Source organism: Vicugna pacos, chromosome 13, assembly GCF_048564905.1.
Source record: "Vicugna pacos chromosome 13, VicPac4, whole genome shotgun sequence".
NCBI lineage: Eukaryota > Metazoa > Chordata > Mammalia > Artiodactyla > Camelidae > Vicugna > Vicugna pacos.
The window spans coordinates 30,010,176-30,030,188 of record NC_132999.1 but is presented as its reverse complement, the minus strand read 5'-3'; the positions used below and the strand labels follow the sequence as shown (position 1 = coordinate 30,030,188).

At 33.3% G+C, this 20,013-nt stretch overlaps 1 protein-coding gene across 2 annotated transcripts in view; it reads right to left on the bottom strand.

The window, feature by feature from the left end:
* The window catches only part of NRDC (nardilysin convertase), a 77,897-nt gene that overhangs the window by 40,804 nt on the left and 17,080 nt on the right, over nucleotides 1-20,013 (bottom strand). Inside the window, exons 2-6 of one of the 2 annotated variants that reach the window (XM_006200478.4) lie at nucleotides 18,342-18,669; nucleotides 15,481-15,614; nucleotides 14,503-14,572; nucleotides 14,265-14,346; nucleotides 13,234-13,387 (exon numbers count right to left, since the gene is read on the bottom strand). In XM_006200478.4, coding sequence (XP_006200540.1) covers nucleotides 13,234-13,387; nucleotides 14,265-14,346; nucleotides 14,503-14,572; nucleotides 15,481-15,614; nucleotides 18,342-18,669 — 768 coding nt within the window. The remainder of the gene's footprint in view (nucleotides 1-13,233; nucleotides 13,388-14,264; nucleotides 14,347-14,502; nucleotides 14,573-15,480; nucleotides 15,615-18,341; nucleotides 18,670-20,013) is intronic. The other variant, XM_006200479.4, reaches the window with a different exon arrangement.

The following is a 20,013-nucleotide window of genomic DNA, read 5'->3' as shown; positions in this document are numbered from 1 at the left end:
GAAAAACTACTGCCAAGTCCAATGTCAAAGAATTAATTATGCCTATGTTTTCCTTAGAGTTTTACAGTTTTTGCTCTTACACTTAAGTATATAACTTAATTTGTTAATATTTGTATATGGTATGAATACAGGGTCCAACTTCATTCTTTCACATGTGGATATCCAGTTGTCCCAGTACTATCATTTGCTGAAAAACTACTCTCTCCTATTGAATTGTCTTGGCATCCTTGCAACTGACCATAAATGTAATGGTTTATTTCTGGAGTCTCGATTCTTTTCCACTGATCTATATATGTTTATGCTTAGTCCAGTACCATGTTGCCTTGATTACCAAAGATTTGAGTAAGTTTTGAACCGAGTGAGTCCTTCAACTTTGTTCTTTCTCAATTTTAGCTATTCTTGGTCTCTTCCTTCCTATATGAATTTTAGAATCAGCTTATCAATTTCATCAAAAAAAGGCAGCTGAATTTTTGATAACAATTAAGTTGAATCTGTAGACCAATTTTGGACATACTGGCATCTTAACAATATTAAGTTGGGGGGAGGGTACAGCTCAGTGGTACAGTGCATGCTTAGTATGCACAAAGTTCTAGGTTCAACTGCCAGTACCTCTATTAATTACTCCTCCCCCCAAAATATATGCACCTTTTTTGTTCAACTTTTTCCTAAGTATTTCATTCTTTTTAATGTTATTGCAAAAAGAATTTTTTCTTAATTTCATTTTTGGATTTTTCATTGCTAGTGTATAAAAATACCATTGATTTTTATACATTGATCTTGATCTTGCAACCTTGTTTTTTTTTAATATTTTTTATTGATTTATAATCATTTTACAATGTTGTGTCAAATTCCAGTGTTCAGCACAATTTTTCAGTCATTCATGGACATACACACACTCATTGTCACATTTTTTTCTCTGTGAGTTATCATAACATTTTGTGTATATTTCCCCGTGCTATACAGTGTAATCTCGTTTATCTATTCTACAATTTTAAAATCCCAGTCTATCCCTTCCCACCCTCCACCCCCCTGGTAACCACAAGTCTGTATTCTCTGTCTGTGAGTCTATTTCTGTCCTTTATTTATGCTTTGTTTTTGTTTGCTTGTTTGTTTTTGTTTTTGTTTTTTAGATTCCACATATGAGCTATCTCATATAGTATTTTTCTTTCTCTTTCTGGCTTACTTCACTTAGAATGACATTCTCCAGGAGCATCCATGTTGCTGCAAATGGCATTATGTTGTCGGCTTTTATGGCTGAGTAGTATTCCATTGTATAAATATACCACATCTTCTTTATCCAGTCGCCTGTTGATGGACATTTAGGCTGTTTCCATGTTTTGGCTATTGTAAATAGTGCTGCTATGAACACTGGGGTGCAGGTGTCATCCTGAAGTAGATTTCCTTCTGGATACAATCCCAGGAGTGGGATTCCTGGGTCATATGGTAAGTCTATTCCTAGTCTTTTGAGAATCTCCACACTGTTTTCCATAGTGGCTGCACCAAACTGCATTCCCACCAGCAGTGTAGGAGGGTTCCCCTTTCTCCACAGCCTCTCCAGCATTTGTCATTTGTGGATTTTTGAATGACGGCCATTCTGACTGGTGTGAGGTGATACCTCATTGTAGTTTTGATTTGCATTTCTCTGATAATTAGTGATACTGAACATTTTTTCATGTGCTTTTTGATCATTTGTATGTCTTCTTTGGAGAATTGCTTGTTTAGGTCTTCTGCCCATTTTTGGATTGGGTTGTTTATTATTTTCTTATTGAGTTGTATGAGCTGCTTATATATTCTGGAGATCAAGCCCTTTGTCGGTTTCACTTGCAAAAATTTTCTCCCATTCCGTAGGTTTTCTTGTTTTACTTCTGGTTTCCTTTGCTGTGCAGAAGCTTGTAAGTTTCATTAGGTCCCATTTGTTTATTCTTGCTTTTATTTGTTCTAGGAGAAAATTTTTGAAATGTATGTCAGATAATGTTTTGCCTATGTTTTCCTCTAGGAGGTTTATTGTATCTTGTCTTATGTTTAAGTCTTTAATCCATTTTGAGTTGATTTTTGTATATGGTGTAAGGGTGTGTTCTAGCTTCATTGTTTTACATGCTGCTGTCCAGTTTTCCCAACACCATTTGCTGAAGAGACTGTCTTTATTCCATTGTATACTCTTGCCTCCTTTGTCGAAGATGAGTTGACCAAAAGTTTGTGGGTTCATTTCTGGGCTCTCTATTCTGTTCCATTGGTCTATATGTCTGTTTTGGTACTAATACCATGCTGTCTTGATGACTGTAGCTCTATAATATTGTCTGAAGTCTGGGAGAGTTATTCCTCCAGCCTCTTTCTTTCTCTTCAGTAATGCTTTGGCAATTCTAGGTCTTTGATAGTTCCATATAAATTTTATTATGATTTGTTCTAGTTCTGTGAAATATGTCCTGGGTAATTGGATAGGGGTTGCATTAAATCTGTAGATTGCCTTGGGCAGTGTGACCATTTTAACAATATTGATTCTTCGAATCCAAGAGCATGGGATATCTTTCCATTTTTTAAAGTCTTCTTTAATTTCCTTCATCAATGGTTTATAGTTTTCTGTGTATAATTCTTTCACCTCCTTGGTTAGATTTATTCCCAGATATTTTATTACTTTGGGTGCTATTTTAAAGGGGATTGTTTCTTTACTTTCTTTTTCTGTTGATTTATCGTTAGTGTAAAGAAATGCAACTGATTTTTGAAAGTTGATTTTGTAACCTGCTACCTTGCTGAATTCGTCAATCAGCTCTAGTAGCTTTTGTGTGGACCTTTTAGGGTTTTCTAAATATAGTAACATGTCATCAGCATATAATGACACTTTAACCTCTTCTTTTCCAGTTTGGATCCCTTTTATTTCTTTCTCTTGCCTGACTGCTGTGGCTAGGACTTCCAGGACTATGTTGAATAGGAGTGGTGATAGTGGGCATCCTTGTCTTGTCCCAGATTTTAGTGGAAAGCTTTTGAGTTTTTCACCGTTGAGTACTATGCTGGCTGTAGGTTTGTCATATATAGCTTTTATTATATTGAGATATGTTCCCTCTATACCCACTTTGGCGAGAGTTTTTATCATAAATGGATGTTGAATTTTATCAAATGCTTTTTCTGCATCGATTGAGATGATCATGTGGTTTTTGTCCTTTCTCTTGTTGATGTGATGTATTACATTGACTGATTTGCGTATGTTGAACCAGCCTTGTGTCCCTGGGATGAACCCCACTTGGTCATGATGTATAATCTTTTTTATGTGTTGTTGGATTCTATTTGCTAAAATTTTGGTGAGGATTTTGGCGTCTATGTTCATCAGTAATATTGTCCTATAATTCTCTTTTTTTGTAGTGTCTTTGCCTGGTTTTGGTATCAGGGTGATGGTGGCTTCATAGAATGAGTTTGGGAGTATTCCCTCCTTTTCAATCGTCTGGAAGAGTTTGAGAAGGACTGGTATGAGTTCTTCTTTGTATGTTTGGTAGAATTCCCTGGTGAAGCCATCCGGTCCTGGACTTTTATTTGTAGGGAGGTTTTTAATTGCTATTTCTATTTCCTTTCTAGTGATCGATTGTTCAAGTGTTCAGTTTCTTCTTGATTCAGTTTTGGTGGACAGTATGTTTCCAGAAACTTGTCCATCTCCTCTAGGTTATCCAGTTTGGTTCCATATAGTTTTTCATAATATTCTCGTATGATATTCTGTATTTCTATTTTGTTTGTTGTAATTTCTCCATTTTCCTTTCTTATTTTGCTAATTTGTGCTCTCTCTTTTTTCTTCTTTGTGAGTTTGGCCAGAGGTTTGTCGATTTTATTTACTTTTTCAAAAAACCAGCTTTTGGTTTGGTTGATCTTTTTCTATGGTCTTGTTAATCTCTATTGTATTTAATTCCTCTCTGATCTTTATTATTTCCTTCCTTCTGCTGCTTTTTGGGGCTTTTTGTTCTTCTTTTTCTAATTGATTCAGGTGGTGGGTTAACTTGTTTATTTGAGATTGTTCTTCTTTTTTGAGGAAGGCCTGTATCACTATAAACCTCCCTCTTAGCACTGCCTTTGCTGTGTCCCATAGGTTTTGAGTGGTTGTGCTTTCATTATCGTTTGTCTCAAGGTATTTTTTAATTTCAGCTTTGATTTCCTCATTGATCCATTGTTTTTTCAATAACATATTGTTTAATCTCCATGCTTTCCTTTTTTTCTCCTTTGTTTCACTGTTGTTGATTTCCAGTTTCATGGCATTGTGGTCAGTAAAGATGCTTGAGATAATTTCTATCTTCTTAAAATTGTTGAGGTTTCTTTTGTGCCCAAATACATGATCGATCCTGGAAAATGTTCCATGTGCACTTGAAAAGAATGTATATCCTATTTTGGGGGGGTGTAATGCTCTGAAAATATCCACCAAATCTAGTTTTTCTATTGTAGTATTTAATTTCTCTGTTGCCTTGTTTATTTTCTGTCTGGAAGATCTGTCTAGTGATGTTAATGCAGTGTTAAAATCTCCAACTATGATTGTATTCCCATCAATATCCCCTTTTATCTCTGTTAGTAATTCTTGTATGTACTTAGGTGCTCCTATATTGGGTGCATATATATTAATGAGTGTAATATCTTCATCTTGTATCACTCCTTTAATCATTATAAAATGTCCTTCTTTATCTTTCTTTATGGCCTTTGTTTTAAAGTCTATTTTGTCTGAAATCAGTACTGCAACACCTGCTTTTTTGGCTTTTCCATTTGCATGGAATACCCTTTTCCATCCTTTCACTCTCAATCTATATGTGTCCTTCTCCCTACAGTGGATCTCTTGTATGCAGCATATTGAAGGTTCTTGCTTTATTATCCAGTCTGCCACTCTATGTCTTTTGATTGGAGCCTTTAGTCCATTAACATTTACAGTAATTAATGATAGATGTGTGTTTATTGCCATTTTGAACTTATCTTTGCAGTTGAATTGGTATATCCTCTTTGTTCCTTTCTTCTTCCTTTTGTGGTTTGGTAATTTTCCTTTGTATTATCATGGATTTATTTAATTTTTGTGACTCCCTTGTAAATTTTTGACTTGTGGTTACCCTTTTTTGTAAATCTATTAACCCATTACTATAACTGTTTTTATTAAACTGATAGTAACATGACCTCAAACCCATCCTACTGTTAAAAAAATTTTTAAAAGAAAGAAAAAAATATTCTATATTTCCCTGCCTCCCTCTCCCACTCTCAGTGATTTGTATGTCTTCTTTTATAATTTCGTGTTTTCTTTATTTGTTATTCATGAGTTATCACCTTTCCAGTTGTGAGTTTCTCATTTCTGTAGCATCCTGCTGCTTTTCTATTTAGAATAGCCCTTTCAATATTTCTTTTAGCATGGGTTTAGTGTTGCTAAACTCCTGCAGCTTTTTTTTTGTCTGTGAAACTCTTTATTTCTCCTTCTATCCTAAAGGATAGCCTTGCTGGATAAAGTATCCTAGGCTGCATCTTTTTTTCATTCAGGGCTTTGAATATATCTTGCCACTCCCTTCTGGCCTGTAGTGTTTGTGTAGAGAAATCAGCTGAGAGCCTTATGGGGGTTCCCTTGTAACTTACTCTTTGCTTTTCTCTTGCTGCCTTTAGAATCATTTCTTTATCCTTGACTCTGGCCATCTTGATTATGGTATGTCTTGGTGTGGGTCTATTTGGGTTCTTCCTGTTTGGGACCCTCTGAGCTTCCTGTACTTGGATATCTGATTCCTTCTTTAAGTTTGGGAAGTTTTCAGTCATGATTTCTTCAAAAACCTTTTCAATTCCCTTTGATCCTTCTTCCCCTTCTGGGACCCCTATTATGCGAAGATTGGGACGCTTTATATTATCCCATACGTCCCTTATGCTATTTTCATTATTTTTTATTTGCTTATCTTGTAGTTCTTCTGAATGGGTGCTTTCTATTGCCGTGTCTTCTAGATCACTAATTCGTTCCTCTGCGTTATCTAGTCGGCTTTGCACAGCTATTAGATCATTCCTCATCTCTTTCAATGAGTTTACCCATTCTACTTGGCTCTTCTTTATAGCTTCAATCTCATTTTTGACATATTTTATATCTCTAAACACTATCTCTTTTAATTCCTTCAGCAATTTGATCACTTCTTTTTTGAAATCTTGATCTAGTAGGCTATCGATGTCTATTTCATTGATCTTTCTTTCAGGGGATTTCTCTTGTTCTTTTAATTGGGAAAGGTTTCTCTGCTTCTTCATCTTGCTCATACCTCTCTGGCACTGTGGTTTATGGAGTATCAGTTGTCTATTTTGGATCTTAAGGATTTTATCTATCTAATGCCTATTTAAGAATAGAACTTAGGAAAAACAAGAAAAAAAATAAGAGAGAGAGAGAAAGAATTTTAAAAGAAGGGAGAAAGAGGGTTTGAAAACAGTGTATAATGAATAATAGAAGAGCGAGTTGAAGCAGAGTATTAATCGGGTTGAGATGTCCTTTTAAAACCTTTAAAAAAAAAAAGGGGGGGGAGATGAATAGATGTATTTGAGACCTGTGTCTAATCAATAACAGGACATCAAAACCCAAGAGAAATAGAAATGAATTAAGAAGTAAAAATTAAGAGAGTAATAGAAAATAGAACAGGTAAAAACAGATTTAAAAAAAAAAAAAGAAAAAGGTGGGTGGGTGATTGTCGGTGTTCTCCTGGAGTTTGTGTGCTTTTAATGTGAAGTCTTTCTGTCTTCATCCTGTTCTGGAAGCTCAGCTTGCTGTTTTCAGAGGCCCTCCACTGGCGCCCTCTTCTGTGCTACTCCCAGCACCAGATTTTGGATGTCTTTATCTTTTGAAGAGGGCCATGTTCTGTCGGAGTTCCGCAGGTGCTCTGGTTGGCTGAGTGGGTCTGTAGATGTGGGTCTTGGTGTATTTGTGGGAGAGGGTGACTTAACGAGCGTCCTTCTACTCCGCCATCTTCTCCGTAAGCTCCCGCAACCTTGTTGAACTTGATATTAGCTCTAATAGTTCACTTGTGAAATCTGTAGGATTATCCACATACAGTGAGTTTTTGTTATTTGTAGTAGTTATGTTCTCTAAAGTTGTCGTGACTACTGAATTAGGAAATACTGAACCAATGTGCTAGGGATAATACACAGAGGGACACACACATTATGATCTTAATCCTAAAGGTATCTCACTCTAGTAGATTCTCTTTCCTTTATTTCACAAAAGAGAGAACGAGGTTCAGAAGTGTTAAGGAACCTGCCTAAGGCCACTTCACTAATGGATACCAAAGCTGGGATTCAAACTCCACATAAACTCCACTGGCTCCAGAGCTCGAGCTTCTTTTAGTATATTGTACTGTCCCCTAGTGTCAGCATCCTTCTGCATGAAAGAAAACAAAAAGGCAGAGTGTTGCCTTGATCGACCTCAGATTAGAATGTGTGTGTCAGGCAACTTCTTTTCTTCACAATTTTCAAATTTTTTTACATGTCCGTGAATGACAGCAAAAACATCAAGAGTATTGAATTTGGAACTACAAATAAATTTTAGTGAATAGGCAAATTCTCCACAAATAATGAGAATTATCTGCACAAGATTATACCATCTGCAAAGAGATAGTTTTACTTCTTTTCCAATATGCATGTCTTTTATTTCATTTTCATGTCTAATAGTCCTAGCTAAAATCTCAGCTACAATGTTGATTATAGGTAGAGAGAGCTGACATCTTGATCCTGATCTTTAGGGAAACACTTCCAATCTTTTACCATTAAGTATGATGTTAGTTGTGGGTTATTCATAGATGCCCTTTATCAAGTTGAGGAAGTTCCCTTTTACTCCTAGTTTACAGTATTTTACCACGAAAAGATGCTGGATTTTGTTAAATGCTTCCTCTGTTTATATCAAGATTATTTTTGGAATTTGTTTTTTGTCCTTTCTTCTAATAATATGGCATATTACATTGTTGGTTGGTATAGTGAATTAATTTTACAATCTTGAGAAATCTCAGCTGGGGGTGTATAATCCTTTTTACAGGTTGCTGGATTCGGTTTTGTTGTATTTTGTTGAGAATTTTGCATTTATATTCCTAACAGATACTGATTTTTAGTTTTTTCTTGTGCACTGTCTAGTTTTGATATCAGAGTAATACTGGCTTCATACAATGTGTTACGAAGTGTCTCTCCTATTTTTTGGAAGAGTTTATGAAGCATTAGTGTTAATTCTTTAAATGTTTGGTAGAATTCACCAGTGAGGTCATCTGGGTCCATACTTTTCATTTCGTAAGTTTGTGATTACCAATCCAATCTCTTATCATAGATCTATTTGGTTTCTGTCCTTTTGAGTTAGTCTCAATAGTTTGTGTCTTTCTGGAAAGTTGTCCATTTCATATCAGTTATCTATTTGTTGGCATACAATAATTTACAGTATTCTACTATAGTCCTTTTTATTTTGGTAAGATCATACTAATGTTCACTCTTTCATTCCTGATTTTAATAATCTTTGAGTCTTTGTTTTTCCTGGCAGTATAGCTGAAGGTTTGTCAATTTTGTTCATCTTTTCAAATAACCAACTTTTGTTTTTGTTTTTCTCTATTGTTTTTCTATTCTCTGTTTGAATTATTTCTCTTCAAATTTTTATTGGTCCTTCCTTCTGCTTATTTGGGTTTAGACTGTTCATCTTTGCCTTGTTTAATTAAGATGGAAGTTTAGGCTGACATGAGATCTTTTTTAATGGAAGTGTTTACAGCTATAAATTCCACTCTGACCACTGCTTTTGATGCATCCCATAATTTTTTTGTATGTTGTTTTCATTTTCATTAGTATCTAAGTATTTTTTAATTTCTCTTGTCATTTCCTCTTTGATCTACTGATTATTTAGGGATGTGTTGTTTAATTTCTACAGACTTGTGGAATTTCCCAAATTTCCCTCTGTTACTGATTTCTGATTTCATTCCATTATAATTAGAAAACATACTCTGTGTAATTTCATCCCCTTTCAAACTTCTTAGGAATTATCTTATGACCTAATATATATCTATGCTGGAGAAAAATCCATGCTGCACTTGAGAAACGTGTATCTTGCCAATTTGGGGTGAAGTGTTCTATAGATATCTGCTGGTTTATACTCTTGTTCATGTCTTCTATTCCTGCTAATTGACCAACTTGTTTTATTCGTTCTCCAAAGTAGGATATTTACATTTGCAACTAATAGTATTGAGTTGTGTATTTCTCCCCTCAATTCTGTCAGCCTTTGCTTTATATATATTTGGGGCTCTTTTGACAGATGAATGTATGTTTATAATTGTTATACCTTCTTGATGAATTGATTCTTTTATTTTATCATAAAATTCCCTGGTCTCTAGTAACAAACATCTTAAAGTCTATTTTGTCTGCTATTAGTTCGGCCACTCCAGCTCCCTTTTAACTACTATTTATATGGTATATCTTTTTTTATCCTTCTATTGACAATCTATTGGTCTACTGTAATCTAAAGTGTGTCTCTCACCGACAGCATATATAGCTGAATCATGTTTCTTTACCCAATCTGCCAATATCTATCTGTCTTTTAACTGGAATGGTTAATCTACTTATATTTAACTTAATTATTGATAAGACAGGACTGACATCTGCCTTTGCTATTTATTAAAAGTCTCAGGTTTTCTTAACTATTTCTTAACTAACATCTTGGCTTTTGACAATCAATTTTGAATTAATGCCAACTTAAAACTTCAATATACAAAAACTTTGCTCCTGTATATTTTTTCTCTCCTCCTTTATGCTATTATTGCCATTTATGTCTTTATACATTATATGCCTATCTTTTATACATTATATTATGTCTTTATACATTATATGCCTGTCAACACAGATTTATAATTTGTGCTTTATACAGTTAAATTTACAAAGAACACACTTACACTATGTTTTATATTTATCTATATATATTTTTGGTTGTTTTTTTGGTTTTGTTTTTTGTTTTTTGAATCTCTGACCTGTATTTTCCTTCTGTCTGAAATAAATTCTTTAGAATTCCCTTTGGTAACTTGCTTGGTGACACAAATTGTGTGTCTAAAGTCTATTTTACAATCATTCTTAAAAGACATTTTATGCTTGATATAAATTTGTGGTTGGTAGTGATTTTCTTTCAGGTTATTGCAGCTATGCCACTAGCTTTTAACTTTCACTACTGCTGTTGAAAAGTCATCCATCAGACTAACTAATATTCCTTTGAAAGAATTCTGCCCTTTTATCAAAGATTTTCTATATTTGGTTTTCTACAGTATCACTATGTCTATCTACATGTGGATTTCTTTAAGTATATACTTTTGGAATTTGTTAGACTTCTTTTAACCTCTTATTTGATGTTCTGGAAAATTTCCAGTGATTAACCATTCAAATAGTTTATTACTCCATTTTTTTCTCCACTTATTCTAGGACTCCAAATAAATACATATTGTATATTTTCACTCTGTCCTCTATGCCTCTTCTTCTTTTCTCCTGTACTGCTGATCTTTTTTTTTTCTGTTTATACGTTAGTTGGCATTACTTTTGGTCTGTCTTCCAATTCACTAATTCTATCTTCAGCTACATCTACTCATTTCTTAAACTTGCCCACTGGGTTTCAATTTCAATTATCATGTCTCAGTTCAAAACACTTTCTCATTTTTATATTTCAAATCTCACAGGTCACATTTCATACTTTCCTATTACTTATAACTGTATTCAAACTTGTCTCTTATTTCTTTAAAAATAAATCATTTCTGTAATTGTATTTAACCATTCCAATGTCTAAATATTACAAATCTTTTTCTGTTTTCTGTTCTCACTCATGTTGTTTTGTTTTCTTGTGTGCCTGCTTATGTATAACTGAATACTGGTCACTCTACTTGAAAAATTATTCATAGGAGCACTGTACAGCACAGGATAAAGACACTTTACTTTTGAGAGGATTTGTATTTGCATCTCTTGGGCATCTGAGAACAGTACCAGTTCTGGAACATGTTAAACCACAATCAAGACTTAAGGTTCACTACAAAACTCTGACATTTTGAAAGTAGCCTCTAATTCCTCAGGATGGCAAATCCATTTCCTCAAGCTGAGGGTGAAGCCTTTTGGAGTCCCAGTTTATTAAGAGAAGTGTCTTCTTCTAGATAGCCCACTTTGTGAACATCCTGGGCTCCAATAATTCTTGCTTTTGCCCTGAAATACTGATTAACCAAAGTCCAAATTTACTGAAATGTCACCAAGGCAAAAGCAGCTTCCATTCTCATTTAATTACTAGAGTAAAAATTCAGTCATTTCCTCAACTTTTTACTTAAATGATTCAAGATACTGATAAATAATGTGAACTCTGAGGGAACTGGATTTCATCATCTTTGAGGTAGTCAGAATTTATTCAACAAATCCTTTGCCTATTCTTTTTTCCAATGAAGTGAGTTTTTCCCATCTTTATATTTGGATATAACCAAATATAAGGTCACAGAAATTCAACTTGTCTATTACTTAAGCTTTCTTCATACATAAAGACCTATCTGTTGTGAAACTTAGGATCTAAGAACTTTGAAGCAAGAACAAACATGCAATCATCCTCAGAGTATTCCTGGTTTTCTATGTTTACAAGAAAGATAATTTAGGGCATCATTTGTATTGCCTTCATTAATTTCTTTGGTCTCTAATCTTTTGTTATTTTGGAATTAATTTTTAACTAGGTAAACACTGAGTATCAAATGTATGTGCTGTGAGCATGTCCTTAAGTATGTGATTAAAAGAGCTATATATAGTGCACACCTAGCATGCACAAGGTCCTGGGTTCAATACCCAGTACCTGGATTTTAAAAAAAAAAGTTAAGATGGTAAATTCTAAGGGGTGGGTGTAGCTCAGAGATAGAGTGCACGCATAGCATACATGAGGTCCAGGGCATAATCCCCAGTACCTCTACTAACAAAAACAAAAACAAAAACAAAAACAAAACAAAACAAAACAAGAGCTATAAAGTAGTTCATTCAATACAAGTAGACAGCCATATTTTAGATTAATGAAGAAAAACCACTATGTTGTATCCTATTATAAATGCTGCTATCAAAGTAATTGTGTCAGTCTTAATGGGATTTTGGCCTTGTTTTAACGCCAAAAAATTAATGGAAAAAATTTGTTAATTTGGGGGTTTAAAAACACAAATATTTATTCCATTGAAAATAATGGCATATGGTTTCAACATATAGGAATTTACCCAGCGTCAAATTAGTATTTTAAGGGATGAGACAATTTCTTTAATAAAATTGGAACTTTGTCATGTTTTGAGAAATGTTTTTGTTATTCGTGTTTTGATTTTATTTTTTTCTATAAAGAAACTGTATTAATTCATTCAAGAAATATCTGAGTGACTGCCAAATTCTTGATACTGGAGATCAACAAAAATAGACCAAAATCTCTGCCTTCAGAGCTTACATTATAGTAACCAAACTCAAGATTTCTTTTTTTAGATTTCAATCTTACATTTATCTAGAACTTGGTATACCACTTTTTTCTAGTGTAGATTTTGGTCTGTAATCTTGGGATATCAAAGCTCTACTAATGCACTAACATAAACTTTCTAGAAGGCAATTTTGCAGTGAGTATACAAAAAACAGCTTTAAAAATATTCATGCAAAAATACTCAGCAATTTCACTCCTTAGAACTTAATTAAAAGAAATAATTAAGGACGTACACAAAGATTAGGGTATTTATCATAGCATTACAATACTAGAAAACTGGAAACAATTCAGCTATCCAATAATTTGTGACTGGCTGAACAGAAAACCATGTTTTATAAATTATAAAATTATATATAAAAATGATATATCTTATTTAAAAATATAAAAAGATATGAACAAGCTGATCCCATATATACTATAAAAATACATGGTTATATTCCAAAATAGTGATCTAAAGATTATAAAACCAGAAGCAATCTTATCTCTTTTTTTGTCTCTGTTTTTCTGTATTTCCTACTAAATTAGAAAAAATAATTGCAACAGTGAGTCAACAGAGACTACACTGTTTACAAAACTCAAAAAGTATTTAAAGTATTTCAGTTTAATCTTTAATACAAAGACTAAGTATTACAGAACAAGAATCAAGGTATATTTATAGTTTGCCCTTTTCTCCAAATAAAGTATTGTGACAACTCTACAGAATTAGAGTACTACTTGAAAACAAACACCACATAACAATGCCCAATATTTCTATTTGTAAAGTGGCATTAGATAGTCAAAATAAAAATATATTTTTAGTTAGTTACCTATCCAGGGCTTCCTTGAAGTACTTTCTCTGGACATCAAACTGAAAGACTGTACGTTCACAATCAGTTGAAGCATTATCACTACCCCCGTGTTTCTTCAGGAAAGCATCAAACCCATTCTCATCTGGATATTTCAAACTACCCATGAACACCACTAAGTGGAAAGAACACAAAAATCACAGAACACAAAGATATAGACAATGTTTTTACTAACAAGGATAAAATTTCTCATATGCAAAAAAAACAAAACAAAACAAAAAAAACCTGGAAGAAAATATACCAATACATGAACAATGGCTATTTCTGGATAATACTTTCTTTATTGTGTTTCTGTTTTTCTAATTTTCTATAAAGCTCACACATTACTTTTATACTCAAAAATGAAACATTTTATTTTTAATGAAAGACATATATAATTTATTTGTAAAAAGGTTAAAATAAACAGACATATATGCAGATTAATTTCTACTATAAAAACTGATAAGGTGGTAAGTTTATCCTCAAAAAGCTTAGAAAACCAGAACATAAAAAATAAGTAATTCAGGAAAACAAATATGGATTTAGGTACTCATAACTGTACAGCATCTACATAGGCTGTACTTAGGTACATTGGTAATTAAACTGAATTTTTTCTGTTTTGCTTTGGTATTCATCATGCTTTTTTCTTTTCTGTATTTCTGATGCTTTGACATCTTGGGGCCTTGCCAACCGTGTAAGATACTGACCCTTCCAAGACTACAACCTGAATTTCTAGAGATTAGCAATTTTTCTCCTTATGTGTTGGTCTTCCTGTACTTGAATAAAAAAATTTTAGTATTCTAAGTGGTTTCACTCTAATCCTCAAAGCAAGTAAACTCAAAGAGATCAAAATTAAGTCTTCCCCGGTGATATACATAATGATTTTTTTCTTAGCCTTTTTTCTTATTAAACATGTCATAATTCTACCAAACCAGTTACCTATCTTTGAAATCAATTCATACAGATTTGGAGGAAAAAACACACCCAGGAATGATAGTTTACAAAGATCTTACTGTGTTCCAAAAAGTGTGCCAGCCCGGGTAGGTCATCCGGATCAGCAAAACTCCCAACTCCAACACAAAGAGCCGCAGCAGACTGGAGTAAGTAGAACACATACAAATAGTGAGTCAATCCGAAAGGAATAATATTGTCATCTCATCTTAATGATTCACTTGGAGATGGATGTTTTTCAATAGAAAGTAACAAATTTCTTTCCCTGAGAATCAGGAGGAGCAGCAAAGTGAAACTCACCAGAACTGTGTCAGTTTCACCCTGCTGCTCCTCCTCTTGCCATCCTGCCAAATGCTGAACAGGTGCAGACCTAAGGGAAAAAGCAGAAACAGACAGAAAAAAAGCGAAGGGGGACTGGCCAGCCCACCCAAATATCATTTTGTGTCAGCATTTCAGAGTTCTGAACCAAGTTTGTTTCCTGACTTATCAGATTTTGGATATCTGCAGAAGTAATATATCTAAGTAGATTATCTCTAAAGATTGCTAACCAATTGAAGGCTCTGTGTTCAGTTAACTCAGTTACTAGATGTGAAACTTCTCAATATGTTACTCAGAAAGTTTTGTTTTTATTAAAACAGGGCATAAAATAACAAGTCAGGAAAACATCTAACAAAGATAATAAATAAATAGTTAAAAAAGAAAATATTTAGCTATTAAAAAACTACCGAACTAGACTCTAAGGAGGCTTTTTAGTTCTTCATTTCATATTGAAGATATATAGACTACATTACTTATTAGTTGATATTCTCCCAGTACCTTGGGAGAATCAGTTTTCAACAAAATAGATGGTCAAGAGGTACACCAAACTCTGCATTTAAAATTATTAGGGCATACCATTATATCACTGTAAGTTAATAGACACAAAAAAGGAAAGAAAAATAGTCAATTTGAATCCTTGAGGATAGAAACTTGAATTATTAACTTTCCCAAATGTTACAAATGTCAATTTTAAAGGTAACACATTTGGTGACAGACTGTTTTGATAAATGGTTACACTCTCAGAGAGCTTTAAAAAAAGAGCATGTCCCTGGTATAAAGTCTGGAAATGTGTTATGGGGGTAAAAAAGAACATGTTTTTAGAAGAACCAAACAGCCTCACTTGATACTGTAAGTCCCATTTTGAAGACTTAGGCAAATAAACTCAGTTAAAATGTGAGGGAATAATCACTTCTCAAACCACAGTTTAACCTGTTCTGTGATGTTTAATAGATGCCTAACCTGCTTTCAGCTCCAACTACCCCAAAAAGATTTCTTGTTTCGACCATCAGGGTTGAAGATATTTTTGTATAAGTTGACTTAAACCACAGTTTATCAGTCAGCTTTGACCACAGCAAAAACAGGCTCTGCGATTGCTAGAAAAGAAATTCATACTTGAGAATTATCTACCCAAGAAATTCATACTTGAAAAATTCATACCTGAAATTGACTTAAGCCCTGAACAAATCATAAGTCAATATATACCATACTTAAATTTCAATCTTGTTAATCTATCAAACTTTTCAGATTACGATCAACTTCCTTCTGGGAGGAAGAAAATGGAGGAGGATAAAAATGAAGACTCAGAAGAACAATTCTTAATTAGGTAAATGTTCTCCAAAAACCTCAAACTTTTCTTCCCATTTCCCTCATAAATTCTCATGTTTATGTTAAACACAATTCACATTTTTCAAATAAAAAACCATAAAACCACTGCAAAACCCTATTCTACTCTTAAGTCATCTCTTATCTAGACAACCTACTTTTTTTCCTTTTCAGACACTTATTCACTCAATGAATCTAAATCATTTTCCATCATTATAATCATGAGGTTTTTCCTTTCACTAGTGTACCTATTGTATCTGAATCAAAACAATTTGATCTTCTCTTCAAACTATATGGGGTTCCTTTGTTCCTTTCTAATACCCAGAACATTAGCTATCAATATCTTATGGGGAAATAAATTAAGTTCTCAGAAAAGAAAGGCAGCATTGAAGCCATTTTTAAAAATGATTACTAGTATCTGATCCTGTTGCTTCTAGGAGTAGTAAACATTTACAGTTTGATGCACTTAAGCAAAATAAAAAGGGGTACCCAGTCTGTGAGTCTGTTTCTGTTTTGTAGATGAGTTCATAGTGTCCTTTTTTTTTTTTTTTTTTTTTTGGTTACCAGGGAAAGAAAGGAAGAAAGGACGGTGGGAGGGGATAAATTTGGGAGTCCGAGATTTACAAATGTTAGCCACTATATACAAAAATAGATTTTAAAAAAGGTGGGCTACCCAAATACTGGATGTGCATCTCCATTTGTCAAAGGGGTTCACAACTGCTGTATAAATCTAAGATATTTTAACGTATCTTGACAATTGGCTGTCAAAATAATTTTTAATTTAATCCTAGAGTTTTGCTTATCAGTTGATAGAAGATATAAAGAAGCCCACAACACAAGAAAAGCTACTAACAGAAAGACTAAAATATAGAAAGAAAATTACAAAGAATATTCAGTTTTAAAGTTATAACCCAATAAGTCTTGGAGCTAAAATGGACTCCAAAATTTATGTAATCCAATTCTGTTTTAGAAATGAGAGAAAAAATGAGAAAACGATAAGACCTAAAATCTTCCAGAAAGGTAGGGACAGAACCAGAGTTAGAACTCAGGTTTCCTGACTGTTAATATTCTTTCCATTCTTGATTTTTATCATTTCTTCCCATCTATCATTGCTTTATTTGGAATTATGAGGTCTATTTCAAATTAAAAGTGAATTTATTGATTCCTGATTTATTTATAAAGACTCTAGTATAGACTATCAAGTAGTATATACATATTTTTTTTTCAGTGTTTTGGTTTTCATCCCTAAAGCTTTCCAAGCTAAAACCACTTGGCCCATTATGCTCCCCTAAAACAAGCATCAATCATAATCTGATTAGCAAGGGGCAAACAGCTCCTTTAAAACATGACTCAATCCCTCAAAACAACTCAATGAAAGAACTGGCACAATATTCTTTAAAAAAATAATTTTTTCAAGGCTTTAAAAGATCTGCTACTCAGTTATACATAACTATTTTTTCTTTTAAAAATTGTTAACGTAGTATAACATTAAATAAAATACTGAAAATGAAAAAAATTAAGTTTTTCCAGGAAGAGCACCTATCAGAGGATTTATTTAAGACATATCACCATAAATTGATATAATACTATAAACTGACTACACTTCAATTTAAATAAAATACCAGAAATTGACACATTGTAAACTGACTATACTTCAATGAAAAAAAAAAAAAAAGATGTATCTACTACTTTTATCTCACATCTTCATACTTTGAAGGTGGACTTTATAGTATAATACATTTGACATTTAGATTTTAGTGTTAATAATCTGATAATCTGAACTTTAATGGCTCCAGAATATTATCCTCCAATATAGGTACTTCCTACTGCAAAATGGAAGAATTCTTCAAAAAAAAAAAAAAACATCCAGAGAGGAAAATCCTATCAAGCTCTATTTATCTATTCACTGTTATTATACACTAAGCTCAATTCCCCATTTCTACTCCAGTTTTTTCAATTTACTTGTTATTTGTCCAGACCTTTGGTGCTTTGCCATAAAAAGAGATACACCACAATCAATTACCTAGATAGAAATTACCCATGAGGACTCTTAGAACCCCAGTCCCAGGTAAGGACTCTTCACTAGCCTTTTCTTTTGCTTTTTCCAGTCTCTCCAAAGACAATACACTATCTTATTCCTCTATCCCAAGCTAAGAATTATGCAGATCCTCACCCCCAGGAATTTGTTTTTTAAACATACAATGTGTACAAATACACATAAATTGAAATACTACCGTGATCATCTCTAAGAGTTATGGTTATGGGCAGCTTTTATATTTTTGTTTTTCTTTATTTTCCATTAGCTTCTGAAATGAGTATTTGTCATTTTTATAATCAGAGCAAAATGTTCTTAAAAATGTAATCTTTATACAGAATAAAAAGACCTTTACTGAAGGTCAAAAGACAGATATATACTTTCATTATGAGATAAAACATAAGTTTAAAACTTATCCCAAAGAATTCCCCAACTAGAAAAAGATAACAGACATGATTCACACCTGTTTTTCAGTGGTTTTCTTTCTAACTTCTGCTCTTTCTTCTAATTCTTCCAGTTCATTATCCTCGGTATCAAGATCATCATCATCATGTTCATCATCATCATCGTCAAACTCATCTTCATCATCAAAACCCTCTTCATCATCATCTTCTATTTCTGCTCCAGAGTCTTCATCATCGTCGTCATCGTCATCATCATCATCGTCATCATCTTCTTCTTCTTCTTCCTCTTCTTTCTCTTCATCATCTGTTGCATCACCCATTTTACCTTCCATATTACTTAGGTCTGAAATCAAAAGTGCTTGCAAGCCATTTTGTAATTTGATGTATCTAAAAAAAAAAAATACAACACATTTGAGTCAGCTACTCATTACACTACACCAACGTGATCAGCTTAGCAAAATTAAAAAAAAAAATCCGAGTACACACATACACAAAACCCAATACTATTTTTAAACTAATAAAAAACAGTTGCTTCTGGGGAGGAGAACATCAAAAGCTTATCAGTTTCTAAGTACTTAGAAGGAAAAGATGAGAGAGACACTTCATTATTTGTATTTTCTATATACAGGCAAATATATAACATTTGTATTTTTAATTTTGAACTATGAAAATATATTCACCTATGCAAAAACTAAATTTCAGAAGTTAAACACAGTCAACAAACCCACCATCAGCCTCTTTTACTATTTTTTCAGTTTATAAGTACTTAATAAACATTTTGCCACACAAGAAGACTTAACCTACAAGAAACACATCATTCAATATACAGGGCAATCATATCAGCTTAAATATTAAACAAAATCTCATTATATTTAAACCGTGTTGATTCTCATTGGAACAATGTATTTGATATTTTATAACAGTCTCCAAAGCTGCTTTTATGGACTAAGAAAACAGTTTTAAGTTAACTCTAAGTTTGTTCTAAGAAAACTAAATCCCACAGAATGATAGTCCTTTAGGAAGATGATTATTCTATTCAGTAAAACTGTTGTGCCAGTTTGATGACTGGGGACCTACTACATTTATACTCATTCTTTGATATGTTAGTCAATAAGCATTTACCAAGCAGCCTTAGTGTATCAGATACCACCTTACATTAAGGTAAAAAGAATAAAACCACACTTCTCACCCTTAGGCACTTATTGTCTAGTACAATATACAATGATAGAGGTAAACACAGAATGTTAGAAAGAAGGAAGCAATCAGGGAAGAACTCTTAGACAAGGTACACTTAACTCGAGCACTGAAAATGAAAATGAAAAAAAAAAGAAGTTACTAGCAGAAACTGGGGAAAATAACGTGCAAAGAAAGACAAGAAAAAAGGAGCCTCTGGGTCAAGATGGAAGACTAATAAACACATGGATTTATCTCCTTTCCATATAAAAAATCACATTTAAAAAGAAAACAGAAGAAAAACTGTAATGGTTGCTTTTTGTTTTAGTTTTGCTTGAGAATACAATCACAACAGAAAATAGAAAAGGATGCTGTCAGCAGATCAAAGTTCAATTAATCAGATTAATGGAGAAAACAGAAAAGAAGGCCATAGGCCTAAATACACATAAGGGATTAGTTCTTCCCAAGTAAGTCAAAAAAGCCTATGCTCCAGGTCAGTAAATAAACAGTAGGTAGAGCATCAAGAAAAGAAGCTCAATTATTAATTGAACTGGAAAC